The following is a 19908-nucleotide window of genomic DNA, read 5'->3' as shown; positions in this document are numbered from 1 at the left end:
CTTAATTTTGTTTGAAATTTTACATGGCTAGTAGTGCTTAGTTAGTTTTACCTTCTACACTTTAATTTGTGTCAAGATTCTTTAATTCAATGTTAGAAAAGGAAATAATCAGCTAAAGGTATTTTAATACAATTATGTCTAAATTTATTAAAAATAAAAATAAAATTTCCAGCCCAATTCAATTAAAGTCCAGAAACCAGGTTTTTAAAAATTCTAGTCTTTTTTATGCTTTTCCCCAAATCAGTTGCTGTTCAAAAAAATATGCAAATGTTGACAATTGTATGTATTTCCACAACACAGAGTTTGCAATTAAGAAAAACATCAAACCTAGTAAAAGAAATCCAGCAAATGGAAGAACAGTTCATTTAAACATGCATGTCATTTTCAGCTAATTTTTAGCTAATCCATATGTCCGATTGAGTAGGGGCTCTGATTCCTTGGGCAGGTAACAGTTGTGTGTTTTAATGGAAATATTTAGTTGCCTTGTAGAAAAATGCTTTCTGGAGTTTTTAAGCAAGGTGAATTTCAACCTAAACACCTTTTTCTCTCAGCCTTGGATCATTTTGCCCCCCTAAAAACTTATCATCACCTCTTCCAACATCTGACCTTTTGGGATTCTGTTAGTGGAAGAGTAAGAAGTCAGGAGGAAGCAAGACTGAACGAATCTCATACAAAAATGATGTTCAGTGGTACATCTGTACAATGGAATATTAGTCAGCCACAAAAAAGAATGAAATAATGCCATTTGCAGCAACATGGATGGCCCTAGAGATTGTCATACTAAGTGAAGTAAACCAGACAAAGACAAATATATCACCTACATGTGGAATCTAAAAAAAAGATAGAAATGAACTTATATACAAAACAGAAACAGACTCACAGACATAGAAAGCAAACTTACTGCTACCAAAGGCAAAAGGAGGGGGTGGGGATAAATTAGGAGTTTGAGATTAACATATACACACTACATACATAAAATGGATAACCAATAAGGACATACTGTATAGCACAGGGAACTCTACTCAATATTTTGCAATAACTATAAGGGAAAAGAATCTGAAAAAAATAGATATACGTATGTATGTATAACTGAGTCACTTTGCTGTACACCTTTGACTAACACAGCATTGTAAGTCAACTACACTTGAATAAAAACACATTTTTTAAACGATGTTCAGGAAAACCCCTTGGCCTTCAAGACAGCAGTGCAAATTTTCAAAACTAGGAGACTCTTGAAACAGTAAAAGGAGTTTAGAATAGTTCACTTTGTTAAAAGTGCACTATATTGAGTTAATAGTGGTAAGACAGTTCCAGTGTTAACTGTGAGGGTGGGGTTGTCTCTGTCCCTTAAATTTACTTATGTAAACACAGATTCTAAGACAGTAGGTCTGGGGTAGGTCCTGAGTCCCAGGTGATGCGGGTCCTACTGGTCCACTGGCTGGCTACACTTTGAGGAATGGTCTCTAGTAGCATTACCTGCCCCCATACTGTGCAGATTTAGATTGAGACAGAGTAAGAAACTGAAAAGGAAAATTATTCTTATTTATGGTGGTGAAACCATCATTATCTATGGTGTCATTGCTCTTACTATAGTATCACATGTCACCAAGTATGAGAGAATCCTGATAGGTCTACTTACTGAGTAATGTTGTTAAAATTCAACTCTCACGACTGAGCAAATTAGAAAACTGTTACAATTTCCCGAACTATATAACTGTTCCTAGTTTCACCTGTGCCCCTATTTCCTCTCATAGATATGGTATAGCTGACTCCTGCTAGTGTAAAAGCTGATTATTCAAGTATTGAGGAATTTTGTGAGCCACTAGCATCGGTAGCTTGAAATACCAATGGTGGGAGTATTTACACCATGGAAGTCGACAAACAGTATAAATCAGAGAGTTCTATTTTTGTGGTTTTCCGGACACAGTCAGATTTCCCAGCATACCTCACCTCTCAGTCAAGAAGAAAAATCTCTTCCTCTTATTTCCAGCAAAGGACATGATATCTTGTCTTACCAGAGTTTAGAGCTTCTTGTAATATTGTGTTGTGCTTCAGACTAACCACACAGCTCGATGACGAATAAGTTTATTCCTGTGACAAACAGAAAACAAAGGTATTAGGAAAACTAGCAGTGCCCTTTCGTGAATGCCCACCAGCGTCACCAACACGAGAGCATGGTTAGTCTGAACACTTTACAAGTACTTTTTCAGGTGGCGTTTTTATAAGTAATCTTTCATCATTGAGAGAAGTGAGGATCGGGCCAGGTGTAACTCGAATGACACATGTACTGGATAGCCTTAGAGAATCAACACAATTCAGTAAAAGGCAAGCCAACTGCAGATATCTTCTAGAGGCTTCCGTGACAAATTAGCACCCGTCATTTCATTCTGAGTCAGTGATTTCATTACCATGCACAGCTGTTCCCATCATTTGTTTCTATATTTCAACCCATATTTGGGGCTTAAGTGAGATTTGTCATAAGACTTTAGTTCAAATTTGCTTGCCTAATTTTACATGCCTCTATTTAGTAAAATAGGATTAGTAGGTAATAAATATCTGATCACTATTGTTCAATTAGGGGAATTTTCTATTGGGCATGTTTTTTTTATTACTGTTTGCTATTATTTGCAAGCATATTATAAATACTCTTACCCATTAAAAGTACATGCATCTATTGTTGCAAAAAATAAATTCTTAAAAAATAACTGGTTTTCTAGCATGGTGGAATGATTTAATCTGGCTGAAAAGTGAAGTTGTTATAAAACAGCATTGAGGTCAGCCATTTTCATTATTAACAGATTGAATGATTAGGCAGGTAAATCAACATTTATTTGAAATATTAAAGATAAGCATATTTAGTAGGTTTCTATACTTCTGTCATTGTTTCATTTTATTTTACTGTTAATATTAAACAAGTAATTTGTCACAAGACCAAATTATATTTGTCTTCATACATTTGCCCTTTCTACTTTAGTTTAAAACTGCGAGATACGTCATTTTTAACTTAAATGAACCTTAATTGTGTACATATTCTTGTATCATAGGAGGAATTATGCTACTTTTTTTGTTTTTTTAAACAATATCAGAATATATAATTCCTAGGTTTCTATAAGTAACTCTCTAGTTTGATTGGTTTGATTATTCAAGTGGTTACTTTCTCAAAATTTGTAAATTTAAACTTTATGCATTCCATATAATGCACGGTTTTATTTCACATACATTCCTATAGTCTTAGAATAATTGAAATTCAGTTATTTAAATGAAATAATAATAAAAAGCTTTACATTATGAGATTATTCTTTAGTTAGTGCTTTATTGAAAGCTATTACTTGCTACTCTGTTAGCCCTGCTTTTTAAGAAGGCATTATAATAACTGTACTCTTGAAAATGGGGATTTTCTCCTTATCCTAGTTGCCACTTTCACAGCTGTCTTTATGTTGAATTTTTTTTTTAAGTGTAAAATTAGCTTTCTAATTTTGGTTGTCCAAAAAAAATTTTGCTCCAATTTGACATCTATTCAGAGTTAATTTTTTGTGGTTAAGCATCACATTTTGAACAGTGAATTGCATAATCATTTTATATAATGTAGGAAATATTATATATTTTAATAAAATATTAATATTAATACTTTAATAAAATATTAAATATTGTACCAATATTAAATAGTATATTTGTATACTACTGATTTTTAGATAATGGAATTTAGTGTTGAAACCAGCACAAATCTCAGCAAGGACCTACCTTAAAAGATATAAAATGCTTAATGCTTTTTTTTTTAAGCACATGAACACTTTCATACTGTTGTGTGTACACTAGCATTTCAGTTTATTAAATGGTCTTTATCTTGAAAGGTGAATAGAGCTGTTATAAAAGAAGAGATAAGCCTTCCTTGCCAGAAGAATTCAACTAGGTGAATATTAGGAAACCTATTTGTGATCTTAAAAGTCTAAGAATTAAATATGAATAAGCAAAGATCATAGTTCCTTAGATGTTTAAGTCTTGCCTGTGTTTCTATCTAACTTGAAACATTCTCTTTGAGAAGTATCCCTACTTCAATTCTGGGCAAATTTTCTCCTTCATTATTATATGTAACATTTACTTTGAATAGAAACAAAGGTGGATTGGAATTCAAAAAATAAAGTTAGCAAATAATTTTTAAATGTTCATCTTTTCATTTATTATTTTAGATTTTGAGAAGAGAATGAAGATGAGAAAAGGAAGCTGCAGTTTTAATTTTCAGATGAATTCTGTTTGAAGTTACAATTATATAAGATCTAATTTTACATGCTCTACATTTGTGGATGATTTTGTAAATAATTTTGCACTGGCTGATTATAGCAATGAATATGAAACACGTTTTTCACTGAATTTTTTCAGTGTTTCCAAAAGATTAGGAAGGAAAAGGTTTCTCTATTCAGAAAAATAATAATGTAAACATAAGCATTTAAAATGTCTTGAAAAAATAATAAAATGTGTCGAGATTTCTTTTTCTCTGAATCTTGTCATGGAGCTTTCAAATTATATATTTCAGGCTTAATTCTTTAAAATTGTTTTACTTTGTTAGGATCTTGAGTGGATAGATTTCCTGGTAATTTCTCAGTGCTAGAAAGGAAGTTAAAGGAATGTTTCTCAAACTGAAATTTGTAGCCCTTCAGGGAAATTACTCTGAAACGATAAATGATTCAGGGAAAGAGACAAGATAGAATTCCAAGGCAAACTGAACTACCAACGTTAACTCCCAACGTTATATGTTGGGAGTTATATGTTATATAACGTTATATGTTTCTTAATGTGAGATTTTTTTCTCTTACATTTTCTGCAGATAATTGTAGATTTACATGCAGTGAAGGAATTAATAGAAAGATATCCTGAATAGTCTTCACCCAGTTTTCCCCATTTATAGCATAATATCACAGCTATGAACTTGACATTGACCACTTAACACTTCTTCAGCCCAAGTGTGTGCTCCTTCTTCTCGCTCTCTTGGGAGAGTCGTTGGCCATCTCCTTTATACTTATTAATACCGTGTGTAAAGGCATTAACATAATACTTCCCCAGTGCTGACCCCATGACTACCCCTCACCCTCTCCCAGACTGATGAAAGGTTCTCTTTTCAATTGCATGGACCATGCTTCTGTAAAGAGAAGGGTTAGAGAAAAGGTCAGAGAGATCAAACACTTGCGTGCTCTACAGCAGAGTAGAAATACAGTTATGAGTGAGAGATGAAAATCCATCCCACTCAAGATTTCCCTCTGAAATCAGCTTTACTGCTCTAGGACGTTGATGTTCTAGTCATTGCCAGAAAGAAAGTGCTAGGAAAGGCGAGGTTGATGGCTGATCAGCAATGCTGATCATTGGAGGGATGACAATGAGATACCCTTTATCACTTGTCCGTGCTTGCTCTGGTACAGAGCGTCTGGCGCACAATTCTCCATGTCAGCAGATGAGAGGTTCCAAAGTGACAGGTGCATTCTCACTCCTGTTCCGCTTGGCTCACATGTGTCTGTTGCTCCATATATTATATATTTGACATTTGATTATCATATGCTGTCATACCAACTCCTGACCACGTTATCTCGAATATCCTCTCGTATGTGAGTACCGTGGGATTGATTCTTATTCCCCACTATGTCCACACACACCAAAATCATGAAAGTATTTGGGCCCATTTAAAGTCAGGAGTGCCAACAAGCCATGATAATGTCAGGGAGAACCAACAAAACGCTCCAAATGGAGATTATTTGCCTTTAGGGACAGATGAGTCAAGGGTCTTATAACTGGAAACTCCAGCAAGAATTGTAGGCTCCTCAGGTAGTTTATTTCTTTTATTTGCTTAGTTGACATATAAATGAATTTTGAGTCCTGAATGCTTTTTCTTCTTGACTGGGGCTCTACCAATTATCTGTAACAGAGGGTTTCATAGCCATTTAGAATGAGGCAGAAGAAAAACAAAAATGAATGAAATAAAAATGAATGTTTCACCTGTAGTATAGGAAAATGGCAATATATTGTAATATCACCTGGGTTCTAGACCCAGAAGTTTTGCTTTCGTGAAAAGTAAGAAATCGTATTAGGTCACATACAAGGGCAAATATCTATCATGGATTAACTCCTTTGAGATCCCATTACTTAACTTGCACCCACCCGAAATTCTACCAGTTTTATTTAGTACATTGGATGTAGCATAAAGACGTTATCTGCCCCTGCACAGCTGTGATGTATAAATGGACCTGTGGCAGGCAAGTATCAGAAGATACGTATTTGGTGCTGTAAGAGGTATAAAACGTGAGGAGCAGCATGAATTGTTGAGACACAGTGAGGTTTGTTGCCCACGCTCCTGTGACTTAGGGTTGTGTTTCTGTGCCTCTCTTTGTAGCAGAAACCACTTGCAACTTCAGTCACAGTGTAGGCTCAGAAGACACGGTTGCCTGGCAGTCTTTTTGGAATCGGTACAAGGATGAGTATCATTATGTGTTAGAAACAGGAAAGCACATCACATGAACATGTACAGATTGGTGAGGGAGGTATAGAAAAGGAGGGTAAAGCCAACCTGTACATGTTTCTTACAACAGAGAGAGAGAGAAAGAGAGAGAGAAGATAACATCCAGGAGTGGAGACAGCTGATAGCTGTGGTTTGCAGGGACCCCACATGTGGACACGCATGGTTTCTAGCTCTGCAGCCCAGAAGCTGCTTTGTCAGTAACTCAGAGGTGATCAGACCCCCCTACACACACACCAAAACTAACTTAATCCTTTGTAAATTAGAATACTAGTCGTTTAATCTGGGGAATAAATCAAATTACCAGCTGGATGGGATACTGTGTCAACAGTTTGGCAGATTTTTATCATACAGGAAAATTCCATAAAGAAAACTAACTAGAAACACATCATGGCTTGGCAAGCATGGACTTTGAAAGTAACTATCAAATGAGATGACCAGAATGATGGGTGATGTTGAGCTTGATGCTCTTGGAGCCAGTTGTTTCCATCCTAAAACTATCCAAAGAGAGCCAGAGTCATCTTAGACCTCTATTACACGGGACACTTCTCCTGCAGAGAGCTTGACACTTGCCTTCTGGGCTCAGGGCTGACTGTCCTTCCCTACTCTACTGACATCATCATGATGGCAGCAGCTTCTGGTTTTGCCATCACCTCTTTACCTTGAGTGGAAAGAACAATGAGTGGTATGTGTAGAGAAAAGCAAAACAGTAGTTCCTTTTACGTCAACATTGTGGATCTTTGTCTTTGAGTGATTGATTGATGAGACTCTTCCTAGAGCAGTCTGTTGAATATTCCTAATGGGAAGCTCTGAGTTATGCATGAATTTTTGTCTTTTAGAAGAAGGTTGCTTTTCCCTGGCATGTTAGTAAAACTAAGAATAAGCAAGACATCTGAGTGTGCTGAGGTGTCAGAGGGATCTCTATAAGCCTAGCTAGGGTGGGACGCAAACCGAGTAGGAAAATCGTTTTGACTTCTAACAAACATGGAATATACACGGGAGGTAGAGTTCTAATTCTAACTGCAATAACTTTACGAATGGAATCCTACAGGTTGCTACACTTTCAGTCAATCAGGGATTATGAACCTGATTTTGGTGAGGGTGGCAAGGCATGTTGACAGGTAAGCTGTGTTATAATGTAAAACAATGTATGGTATGTATTAACAAATGGGAGTTGTTTGTGTTTTGTTATTTGAACCATTTTTGGCCAAGGGACAGACCAATATTCAAAGAAAAATTTGTCTTTAATTAGAGTTAACGTAATCGACTTGAAGTCACTTTCACAGGTTTTATGTATGTTTTCAAATATAGTCAGTGGACAGACTGGGTCTCTCTGAAAACTGGATCACATTCAGAATATGTACAATTAGTTTATACTTTAAGTCAAGGCAGTCATTTATTCAAGGAAGACAATCAGGTGTTTGTGAGGGGTTAAACTTTTCACATCATAACCAGACATAATCCTTTTACCTTTAAAGTTGCCTTGAAATTATTTAAAAGAGAAGTTTATTTTTTATAGGGAAGAAATATTTTGATGTGCGCACATCTTCAGGCATTTAATATTAATCTGAAAGCACCGAAAAGGTCTGTTCACCTCTAGCTGGAATCCTTTTATTACTACTGAGAGCTACACTCATTAAACCAGACGAGCATGCACTGCTTTGTTTCAGAAGTAATTCTAAAGTCCTGGTAGATAATTAAATTCCTCAGTAAATGTCTGGCAGATGCTGCTGGATAAACCCAGCCCAATTACCACTGGGAGGCCTAACGCGTTAAGAATAGCGAACATGTGTACATGAACAGCCAGCCGTACCTTTTCATGCTAAATGTGGTTCCCCACATCTCCTCTGATTAGAGGTGTGCTCTGAACAAGCCGAGACGGGGCCATGCCGAGCAATGATCTCCCGCTGGTACTTTGATGTGACCGAAGGGAAGTGCGCCCCGTTCTTTTACGGCGGATGTGGCGGCAACCGAAACAACTTTGACACAGAGGAGTACTGCATGGCCGTGTGTGGCAGCGTCAGTAAGTGGACCTTCCTCCAGCCTGGCCACCTTTTCATCCTTCTCGCCGCTGACTCTGCTCTTTGTAACAGACTGGTTTTCCTGGTTCTCGGGAATGGGTCTGTTGCTACCACTAACCACGTTTCTGTCAATGTCTCTAATTGCCGGGCATCTCCTCCAGGGCGTTCAGTCATGAGCACACATCTCCGTCTCTCTCTAATAAAGCATGGCCGTGGATGTGTTCCTGTACTAGCTGTGGTGCATCCGTCTTGCAGTCTCGAGGGACTTTTGAGGGCTTCTCTTTAAGCCAAGCTGGAGTTGCTGTTTTGTCTTCTCAGCTGTTTCTGCAAATGTATACTTACGTGTTTGTCTGTGTACCTCTGTGTTCGGGCCTCTGCATGTGCACTCCACGTGCAAATAAGGGTTACCACCGGAAGCCTGGCTGATGACGCTTCCGTGCCACTGGCAAGACGTACTGCCGTGATGAGTATCATTTCATAACACGTGACGTTTATCGGGGTGGCGAGGGAATGGGCTTGAGCTGAGCACCTGCACTTCAGATGCCAGAGGATAGAAATGCCCCAGTGGCACCTGAGCTCACACAGGGACGTTTGCAATGGCGAGTTTTCGTGTCTTATCTTGGAATGGACAGAAGAAAACTCCTCACTTAGCGTTAGAAGCCTTCAGTGACTAAGGTTCAGGGAATATAATTTTCCAAGCCTTTTTCTCTTGCACTTTAAGTTTTTCATAACTCAGGGGGAATAAATAAATGAAATCATGATGACTTAAATGCAAGCTAAAACTATTTCCACAGAGATAGTTCTCCAGAGGTAACACACCAAACATTTGGGACCTCTGTTCTTCTTAACAGCCTTTCACATTAAATCCCCTATCTATCTATCTATCTATCTGTCTGTCTATCTATCTATCTATCTATCTATCTATCTATCTATCGATCTGTCTATCGATCTGTCTATCGATCTGTCTGTCTGTCTGTCTATCTATCTGCCTACCTGTCTATCTATCTACTTGCCTACCTATGTATCTATCTATCTATTCCACTAGAAGGAAGTGTGATCTACTCAAGGAATAGTTACTCAACTTGATAAATTAAAGGTTAAACTCAATAATTAGGCGTTTCTCTTTTTGAGAGACTCCTGCCTTTTTCCCGTTGTTCTGGTGAGAGTGACAGCAACCATTTCCTGCCTAGGATTCCCAGGGATTATATAAATTGTTTCCCAGTGTGATCATAAGATTAAGCTAAACAACAAAGGGTCTGCAATATCAACACCTTCTACTGTGAAGCCCAGTATCTAAGCGGAATCTACTGGAAAAGTTCCTGTTGGTCTCTTGGGTGAGAGATGACTCCCCTTCTACCCTGTGTGAGAACAGGTTTAGGAACTGGTAACCCCAAGGGCTTCTTTTCTGGCTCTGACAGGAAGATTGTGGCTTCCAGCTCAAAAGACTCCTTTCTTGAGTTTCAAACAAAAACGTTAATTAGGTCGGGTAACTTGGAGGACAATGGCGGATTCTGTTGCCTGGAGCCTCTTAAACAAAGGGCTTTTGTTATAATGATTCTCGCTGGTTTCCCTGCTGGGGGAGATATTCTGGCAGATTTCCAACTTTTTTCTCCCTTTCCCTGGGGTGGATTTCTGTTTTGAAATATAACTATGTATGTGTGGGTATATATACAAATATATACATATATATATAATAAGAAAGAGGGTTTTAAAAGTTATTAGCAGTGATGAATTTGCATCAAGAATTAGAAATTATCAGGAATTCCCTGGCGGTCCAGTGGTTAGGCCGCAGCGCTTCCACTGCAGGGGGCGCAGGTTCAATCCCTAGTCAGAGAACTAAGATCCTGCATGCCCCGCAGTGCCGCCAAAAAAAAAAAAAAAAAAAATTAAAAATTATCCTCCGCCCCCCCCCCCAAAAATCTCACTATTACCCTCACTGCACATCCTCTGCATTTGATTAGTTTGATTTGATTCAGACTGGGAGCAAGAGCCATGGGCACCACAGGTCTCTGGAGGTGCTCTGCGTGGCACAACCGTTGCCAAGAAATTTGCAAAAGATAGATGTTCCCAACAAAGGTGTAATGGACAAACAGTCAGTACTTAGTTTCAGGGGAGGTGGGTTATAGAATAACGTATCCAGAGAGCAAACACGGGAGGCTGAAGGCCAGTTAGAAGAGTGGACAGACGTAAGTGGAGAGTAAAAGCTTCAATCAGGAGCCAGAGCCGACGGCCAGGGCTGCCCTTGGAATGGGTGAAAAGAATAGAGATACCATGAAGACGGGACGGATGGGAATTGGTGATCCCAGCACTAAGGAGGGAGAAGGGAGCAAGAAATCCTTCCACGGGGTACTGGGATGTACTATCAGAGACAGAATATCCACAATCCAAGATGTTTTTGTGGAAAAATATCTCTTGTTTGTGTGTTTACCGTGGTCCCATGCTGGGGCCCAAGCTCAGGATATTTGTTTAGTTTTTGTTTTTAATTCAATGTTTTCATTTTTGTTATTTCCTTTGGTCAGTAGAATCGTGTGAGTGAGTTTCATCCGTCATTCCCATGTTTCCATTTTTGTTTTTAGTTATGTTCTCTTATTTTCTCCATAGTGTCCCAAAGTTTACTCAAGACCACCCAGGAACCTCTTCCCCAAGATCCTGTTAAACGTATGTTGTCATTCACTCAAGGGAGGGGAGGGGGGAGGGGTACATTGCATGGCTGGATTGTAGCTCCAGCCTCCTCACCTTTGCATGGTTTTGTGTTTCTTGAACACCTGTCTTTTAACAAAATGTTTATTTCCATTGCCTTGCTTGTAATTACGTCTAGTTTTGCCAGATAACTTGCACTGTTGGGCTAAGAGCTTTGACTAAGCTTCTTCTATTTCTGATCAGTTTCCTTTTTATTTCATGTGGTTCTATAAAATATTGTATATACAATGTTACTTTGTGTTTTATTTGGCATCAGTATTTTATTTCCTAAAGCTCACAAGATGGCACGATTTAGCAAAAAGCCTGTGTGTCTAAGTGACTTGTTTCCCAGAAAAATATTTAATAAGCATGCATTGTACTAACTTTATGGACTAATAACATAGGTGAAGGCTTCAGTTGGGTGTGTTTCAAGACAGCTGTTATGCTTTAGGAAGTATACGGCCGCTTTTAGAAGTCAAGACCTCTCCGTCCCCTCCCTGAAGGCACACTAGTGGGACAGAAGTGCCCATCTTCTGATTTCATCATTAAGATGTAGGGAAAGAGCTTCCTATAAAGAAATATTATATCAACCTACCTTATAATGTCTGTGCATTGTGATGATTTCAGTTGGCCTATCAGTCTAGCTTTGTTTAAAAATGTGTTGTCAAACACACAAATACTCATGTTGAAATGTGGATTATATCCCAGAATAGATTCCTCCAGCATTAGGTTAGGGATGATATATGCTATGGATGCTTATGGTTGCTGGGGGAAGAGACACAATTTCGGTTGTAGCTTAGGTATAGTGAAAATTAGCATTTATCTATATCATCCTGGAAAAAAAAAACACCTAGTCTCACAATTGATGAAGCTAACGATCTTTTCTTAAAAAAGATAAACTATAGTTGAGAGTATGGCAAGTGGGCAGACATAGAAGAACTAAGGAGAACTCTAGATTTTATACTGTGGGCTTGATAGTACATTGAGCTGCATGGCGTGTTACATTTTTACGAGACATTTTTCATAGATCATTTCTTTTTCTCAAGAATATTTTGAGGCCATTTTCCTCATTTCCTTTGTGCATACGAGAAAATGAGGCTTCAAGAGCTTGGTGACTTGTCCCCAGCCAACAAATGTGGCAGGACCAGGTTTGAAACTTAAATGACACGTGTGGCTATGCCCTGCACTCCAAATGGCCAACTATTTGGTTCTGATATTGTTTTCCCGGTTAGAAAAATTACATATGAGCTTCAGAAGCACATTTTAAGAATGCAGAAAATCATGGGAAGTGGATGACAGATATTAAAAACATTTTTTCCTAAATGCCATGAATACAGCGTGTATCAGTAAATTAAATCTTTCCCACCCTTTTACAAAACAGTCATTATTTTTACTTTGTTTCATTTTATATCATTTGTAAGCATATGAAAGAATTGTCTTTTTCTGTTTTTATTAATTACTGGGAATGAACGTCATCATTTGATAAATTTATTTTCGTGAGGTACTGTACTTGTGTCCTCAACTCTTCAAAACAGACATTGACAATCTCTTGTAATTTTCTCTTTCCCAGTAATTTTCTCCATCTACTTGTAGTGTGTGTGGGATCATGACACCTTTCCATTATAGGAGGGCGAGGGTGATTTTTGGCAGCTGTATTTTCTTGTCTTTCTACAGAGACTGTTCAATCACAGAAAGTGAAGGGTTTTGCAACGCTAGTCCAAACAGACTAGAGAAAGCATATAATTTCTAGTTATTTATAGCCTGTGCAGCTATGCTCTCTTATTTATAGCAAAGCTGTACATTTGAATTGAAAAAGTCATAGTCATCTGGAGGTCAAATGCAGATAGCAGACTGGCGTGGGAGAAAATGAGCCAAACTGAGAAAGGTGAGCAAGCCCGTTTGATGAGACAGCTGGGGCTTGCCCTTGGCTGCTTCACCAACCTAGGGCTAATCGGAGGACATCTTTTTTCACAAAGGTGGGTGGTCTTCTAGGTTTCTCAGTCTGAGTTGCTTCTGGTGAAATAATAAATGTGAAATGAGCTAGACAAAGCTCTTCAGTTAAACTGATAATAAGATTGCTTGAAAAAAAAAAAAGATTGCTTGTGTGGAGAAAATGTGTGATGGTCTACATTATAAATACAATAATTTTCCCGTCAAGACTTCTTATTATAATTAGGCATTTCTAGATTTTAAATCTTTGTCATAAAAACCGATTTTGAGCATTGCAATTTTAAGGGACACTTGATTTTTTTGGTTTTGTTATCATAGGTAAGAATCTAATCTACAGGTAGAGAGGGTAGAGACATGAGGCTAAGAGCTTTCATTTTACTCATAAATTTATGGATTTGAGTCCTTTAAAAAAAAGCCCTTTCCCATTTGGAATTAAAAATCTTATGAAACTTGAGTTGCTTCTGACATGAATTTTGTGTCTGCCCATTTGGGTTAGGATGATACAAAGGTTTCACATTCACTTGGCCCAGTGCAGTGTTTGTGAACAATAAAATTACTACAGAAATATTTATTGATAAGTTTATGTTTCAAACGTAAACATCATGAGAGTATGATCTTTTTTTCCGCTAGTGTTCTTCCCATCAGATTGCATCTCCAAAGGCAAACGGATGCTTTTAATCTCAAAGAGCATCATGCCAATTTCAAGCCAGCCAACTGCACCAAGGGGTCTGGCCAAAGAGAATGACCAATGACTTTGACCCCTTTACCTGCAGTGAGTTGTGGCACTGTGAATAACGTACTGTGTGTCGTTTGAATGGAATGTGCCACCTTAGTCCCAGAGGTGCAGTGTCCTGTCAGAATACCAAGGCCATCTAGTCTTTGGGCAGACTTGAACCATTGTTCTTTTTTTTTTTTTTTTTAAATTATTAGCACTTTTAATTATTATTTATCCATTTACTTTTTTGGCTGTGTTGGGTCTTCGTTTCTGTGCGAGGGCTTTCTCTAGTTGCGGCAAGCGGCGGGGGCCACTCTTCATCGCGGTGCGCGGGCCTCTCACTATCGCGGCCTCTCTTGTTGCGGAGCACAGGCTCCAGACGCGCAGGCTCAGTAGTTGTGGCTCACGGGCCCAGTTGCTCCGCGGCATGTGGGATCTTCCCAGACCAGGGCCTGAACCCGTGTCCCCCGCATTGGCAGGCAGATTCTCAACCACTGCGCCACCAGGGAAGCCCTGAACCATTGTTCTTAACTATACTTGTTCTTCTGATTGTGAAAGAGCAAATATTAGTTCCCGTTAGCACATTCTCTGATACTAAGAGAACTCATATTTTTATGAAACTGCCAAGCATTCTTACAAACAATTAAAAGACACGGTGGTGCATTAAATTACATGTCACATCAGTGCCGATACAATCTATTGCATTGACAAGTATGAGAAGCCTCACCTTTTGTATCCAGAAATTGTCAGGATAAAAAGAATGGCTTTTTTTCCACCAAGCTACCATAGTGAAAAACCCTAAGATTGAAAAGAATTGATTTGCTCAGCAAACCAGCATTTAACAAAAAAGAAAAAAAGTTCATTTACTAAGAACAGTAAAAACTGCTCATTACGTGTGTGCTCTGTTCTTTAGCTACAATATTTCCAAAGAAGAGTAACTAGATAGTTAAATGAAAGAGTCGGCAAAAATTTTCTGTTAAAGACCAAAGAGTCAATATTTTAGGTTCCACAGCCCAACTGGTCTCTGTTATAAGTACTCAACTCGTCAGTTGTAGTGTGAAAGCAGCCTCAGACAATAGGTAAATGAATAGATACAGCTGTGTTCCAGTAAAACATTATTTACTAAAAGAGACCAGCAGTCCAACCCCTGGTTTAATAAAGCTGTTACTTTTGAGCCTGGGACATGCTGGTACTAAGCTAGGTATTTCAAGGGACACCAGCAAACTAAACCAGATACCCTACTTTCAATAACTTGACAGTTTTATCAATGTGATGAGACTCAAGTATGTGCTGGAATTAAATAACAATATAAACTAAAATGCACAAGTGGAAGGAAACATGGCTGTGGAAGTCTGGAGTAGAATGAAATTGGTTTTATCCTTAAGACCTCCATAGAGGTTAACAGTTCCATGTGGCTTTTACGGCTACAGTTTCTATAAAAGTGGACAATACTGAAGATTTTGACTTTTTGAACTCATCTGTTGAGCATCAAGTGACGGTGGCAGGTCATCCTTTTATGATCCACCATTAATGAAATAGAGCATAGCTCTGACAAATTGACAAAAAACAATAACTGAAGGTTAAGACATCCTAGATGCCAGTGGTTGTCGCTATGGCTTCACATATGGTTTTTAGATTCAGATTTGAAGTTGCTCTTACATTTTGGTGCATTGGGCTAAATAGGATATAGACATTAATAAAAATAACACCAGCATTGATTCGTTCATGCTCATTTCACATATTTGACAAAATTCCCACATCAGTACATGTCCATAAGACATAAAAAAGAAATGTAGCATGACTAGAGTAAACGCAGCATAGGTTACATTCTTATTACCTTATGTCCACATGATGCATTGATAGTCTGCCAACTATGACTGCACTGACTATAAAATAAGTGTGTTACAAGGGCATGTCAGGGGAAAGTGCCTTTGTTCTTTTTTTTGTAGAGTCTGGTACCACATGTAAGGATCACAGACTATTTTCACATTATAAATGTCTCATCTAACTGGGACTTGATAAATACTTGAGTTTAGAATGCATTAGGATCTTAGTTATTTTGCAATTAGAGAAATGGAGAGACTTTTTTCCTCTTTTTTGAAGTTGGGGTGTCAGTCTATAAGCTCTGCCGTGTGGAGAGATGAAATTTTCGCATCAAATCTTCCTTTACAGGTTTGTATTTCCTATATATAAATTATCCTCATTGCCACCCATCATATAAATCACAGCCATTTCATGTGACAGCATTGCTAGCTCTGTATAAAATAGGATTTTCAATGATGAGGCAATGACTGTATGGGTCTTAATTTACTTTTATCTTCTGTTGTCAGTGCTATAGAGATAAATTGCCTTTTTGCTGATGAAAGGAGACCAACCAAATTTTCCTGTTAGACTCTAACATTAGTATATTGATTACATGCCATTCATGGCCTCTGTTTAGAGAGGTAGTCATAGTTGTTACTGTCTGAAGACGTGGTTATTTCTCTTTTTGCATCCTGAGCCCGTTACAACCTTAAAATTATATGTCACCCTAGAGATTGAGGAAACAAACGGATATCAAAATGATAGCGGCAATTTTTCACCATGTCCCTACTTTTGACGCCCCGTTCTTGCTGTCTAAATTTAATATGAATAGGAAAGGGGCACTATGCAGTGATTACAGAATCAGAACTAAAATGAGCATTTGGTGCATTTGCAGTTAAATTTGATGGTGTCCCTGATACGGAAGTTCTCCATCTGTGCCAAAAAAGTGCTCTCTACCACATTCTAAGACCATAGCCGTCTTTACCTTATTTGATGTAACGCCCCTTACAATTATTAAATTTTCTGGGGGAAACACAGGAATGAAAAGGTTTCATTGGCACCATGTCGCCAATGATGGTGGTATATTTTGTGGCAGGAACATTGGGTGCAGCTCGGGTTCGCTAACAAATTGAAAGCAAATCTGCTCCCCTCTCCCACCATCCTCACCCCACAAAAAATAGAGCTCTGCCTGACACTAAGAGAGGAGATTATAGTGTGAAGTGGAAATGTTGTGACAGGCATTGATGCATCATTATCAAAACGGAAATGAACCTTCACCAACATGTGAAAACAATGTCTCCCTTAGTATCTGGTTACCCTATGGTTTAGGAAACAGCATTTTGGGGTGAGAAAAAAAGTAAATCTGTGCTCTTTCTCATGTCTCTTTGTGTGGGTATTGGGGGGTACCTCCCATGAGACTCCCTTACCAACTTCCTGCTACTTTTTCCAAGCCATCCTCATCTTCATCTTTTACTCTTAAAAGATCACCTTCTGCTTTGTCGCTTAGCAGACAGAACGATCCTTTTAAAACACATCACATCACATTTTTCTCTCCTCAAAACAACCCACATGGGCTCCTCAAGAGTCCTTACCATGGCTTCAAGGCCCTTCGTGATCTATCCCCATTTCCTTTCTGCCTGTCTCACTACTCTCTCCCTTGCTTCCTCTGCTCTGGTCACACAGACCTTGCTCATCTTGGAATTTTCTAGTTTCCAGACATACTCACTTCCAAAGGCCTTTGTGCTAGTTTCTTCATCTGCCTGTTCTTCCAGCAGGTAACTGGGAAGTAAGGCTTCAGTTCAGCTCTTTGTCTAAACGTCACCTTCTCAATTAGACCGAGCCTGGCCACCTACTTACTGCTGCAGTGTCCCCCCTCCTTCCCCGGCACTCCTGTTTCTTCTTAACCCTGCACTTTCTTTCTTTTTCAATGTGATTTATTGTTGTCTTCGTGTGTGTGTGTGTGTGTGTGTGTGTGTGTGTGTGTGTGTGTGTGTGTGTGTGTGTGTGCTGTTCGTTTCTCTCACTAGAATATAATTCCACCAGGACAAGGGTCTTGGTTTCACTCATTGGTTTCTGCCGTATACCTCACAGGTACTAGGGGCTGTAGTATCTGTTGATTTGGTGAAAGGAGGAATAAAGAAATGAACAAGCACACTCGAGGCATCAGAGTCTACATCCAAGCTGCTATGCAGCTCCTCAGATACCTCTGACCTCCCAGGATTGCAAAAGAGACAAAAGAGAGGAGGCTTATATCAAAAGCATTAGTCATCCAGTTCACACTGAGGCAGTAACGTGCTATGGATTGGAACTGCGTTTCTGTTGCGTGCTTTCATTTGGTATTACATTAGACACCCATTCTCAGTATTAAAAGGTCTATGTCTTACTATATTCTATAAGGCTGTTATGAGACTAGACTAAGAAAATCAATATGAAGGTCATTTAAAAGTTAAAAGCCCATGCACGTGATGGTGAGAGCGCTGCTAATTATTTGCCAGCTGTAGAGGTCGAAACATAGAGCTGCAGATGTTTAAGTCTGGTTTTCTGCGGAAGGGTGAATAGACCCAGTGAGCCTGCTTGCAGGAGGTACAAAGCAGCATGTCTGAGTTGAGGCCAAAGGCCAAAAGATCATTCAGATTCAGGCTCAATGGGCTCTCTCTCCTGACCTGCTTCATAACCCTACTTCTGCTGCTGAAACGTTGGTTGGTGGTCATTTACCAGATAGCATTCAGGGCAGGAAACTGTTTGTTAGAAAATAGGCTGACAGTTATCATAACAAAGCATATCTTTTGCCTGTACAGGTTGGTCATGAACAAACCAAACCCGTTGCAGTACCCCAGACATGTCGATGGATTAGCCCCTTTCTGCTCTTAAGTATTAACTTTATAGCCTCTTCATAGTTTAGTAATCCTAAATTCAGACTTACTTGTGTGTGTCTGGGGATGTGAGTATGTTAAGTGACAGTATTTCCTTACTACACAGTAAATGTATATAACAGGGTAATGTTTTCTCCTCCCCACCTGTTAAATGAGAACACATGTAAAGTGCCTAGCGCAGTAGACGCTAATGAATGGAGGGTATTATTATTTGGCCAACCTGGAAATCTGAGCCTGTATCACAGTTTCTAAGGGACCTCAAAGGTCTCTGAACAGGATAACTGCTTTGTGCTTTTTGTTTAAAAAACACGACAAAAATAAACCCTCCTAAAAGTCAATTTGTTTCTGCTTTCTAAGCGGTTTAAGTGACTCATGATATACAGCTTCCTGTTCCTTTGTGCCCTGGAACATTCCTGACATTCCTTGAGCTGCTCCTTTCCCAAAAGGATGCACCTTGAAAGAGTAAGGGCATTAGGGCACAGGTTTTCCTGCCCCTACCCACCATCCTTGTTACCATGTCTCTGGCCTACCATGGTCATGATCACAAAACGGCAGCCAGTCCTGGTATGACCATGTCTTTAGGATGTAGGAAAATTAGGGGAAATAGAAGCTGAGCTCTCTGTACAAACTTAAAACGTTTTCCTCTTTCTCCTCACCAGCTGCAAGGTAGTGATAATATAATAAATTCATTTTAAAGTATTAAGAAATACCATCATTCTTCTCTCCTTGACTGGTCAGTGATCTAATTTGCTGATTGGTATGAATACAGGAAATTTTCAATTACTTACACCAGTTGAGATGGAGGGCTAGTATGAATGACTACAAAGTTTGAATTAAAAATTAAAAGAGAGGATAGCTTCTCTTAAAGTCCTCAACTAAAGAAAGTATCAGGGGCCACTAACAAGGATTTACTGAGAAATATTTCTCCATTAAATGGGATAAATCTGTAATACAAGATTTGTATTTATTTCCTTGTTCCTAAAATATAAGTTTTCATACTTAAAATAGTCTTCATCCTGTTAAGTATACCTCGCTTGCTCAGTTCTTTCTTATTCTTTTATTCTTAATATTGCAAAGCTGCATTTCAACTTAGACTAACGAGATTACAGTGACTAAGATTTTAGTGTTTCTCTCCATAAAACAGTAGATTGGCAAATCATAAGAGTTGGAGAAAACCATCAGAGTTGGAGAATCTTTCTACTTATAGAGTAACTTTTACAATTTCAGTTTTCCAAAGAGGATGCCATGCTATGGTTACGGCAACTTACGGCAGGTAGTTATCTTCATCTGTAAACATGACCCCAAACATGTATACATTTTCATTTGTTCAAAATGTGAAATATAGTTCGCCTAATTATATCATTCTGC

General features: G+C 38.6%; 1 protein-coding gene across 7 annotated transcripts in view; it reads left to right on the top strand.

Moving 5' to 3' along the window:
• The window catches only part of APP (amyloid beta precursor protein), a 277465-nt gene that overhangs the window by 165616 nt on the left and 91941 nt on the right, over nt 1–19908 (top strand). For 2 of the 7 annotated variants that reach the window (XM_057545412.1, XM_057545411.1), the window contains exons 7-8: nt 8355–8522; nt 11122–11178. The exons of 2 other annotated variants lie outside the window; for them this stretch is intronic. In XM_057545412.1, coding sequence (XP_057401395.1) covers nt 8355–8522; nt 11122–11178 — 225 coding nt within the window. The remainder of the gene's footprint in view (nt 1–8354; nt 8523–11121; nt 11179–19908) is intronic. 3 more of the 7 variants (XM_057545414.1, XM_057545413.1, XM_057545415.1) reach the window with 2 other exon arrangements.

Source organism: Balaenoptera acutorostrata, chromosome 4 (assembly GCF_949987535.1).
Source record: "Balaenoptera acutorostrata chromosome 4, mBalAcu1.1, whole genome shotgun sequence".
NCBI classification, from domain to species: domain Eukaryota; kingdom Metazoa; phylum Chordata; class Mammalia; order Artiodactyla; family Balaenopteridae; genus Balaenoptera; species Balaenoptera acutorostrata.
The sequence above is the reverse complement of the archived record's forward strand: the minus strand, read 5'-3'. Positions and strand labels throughout refer to the sequence as shown.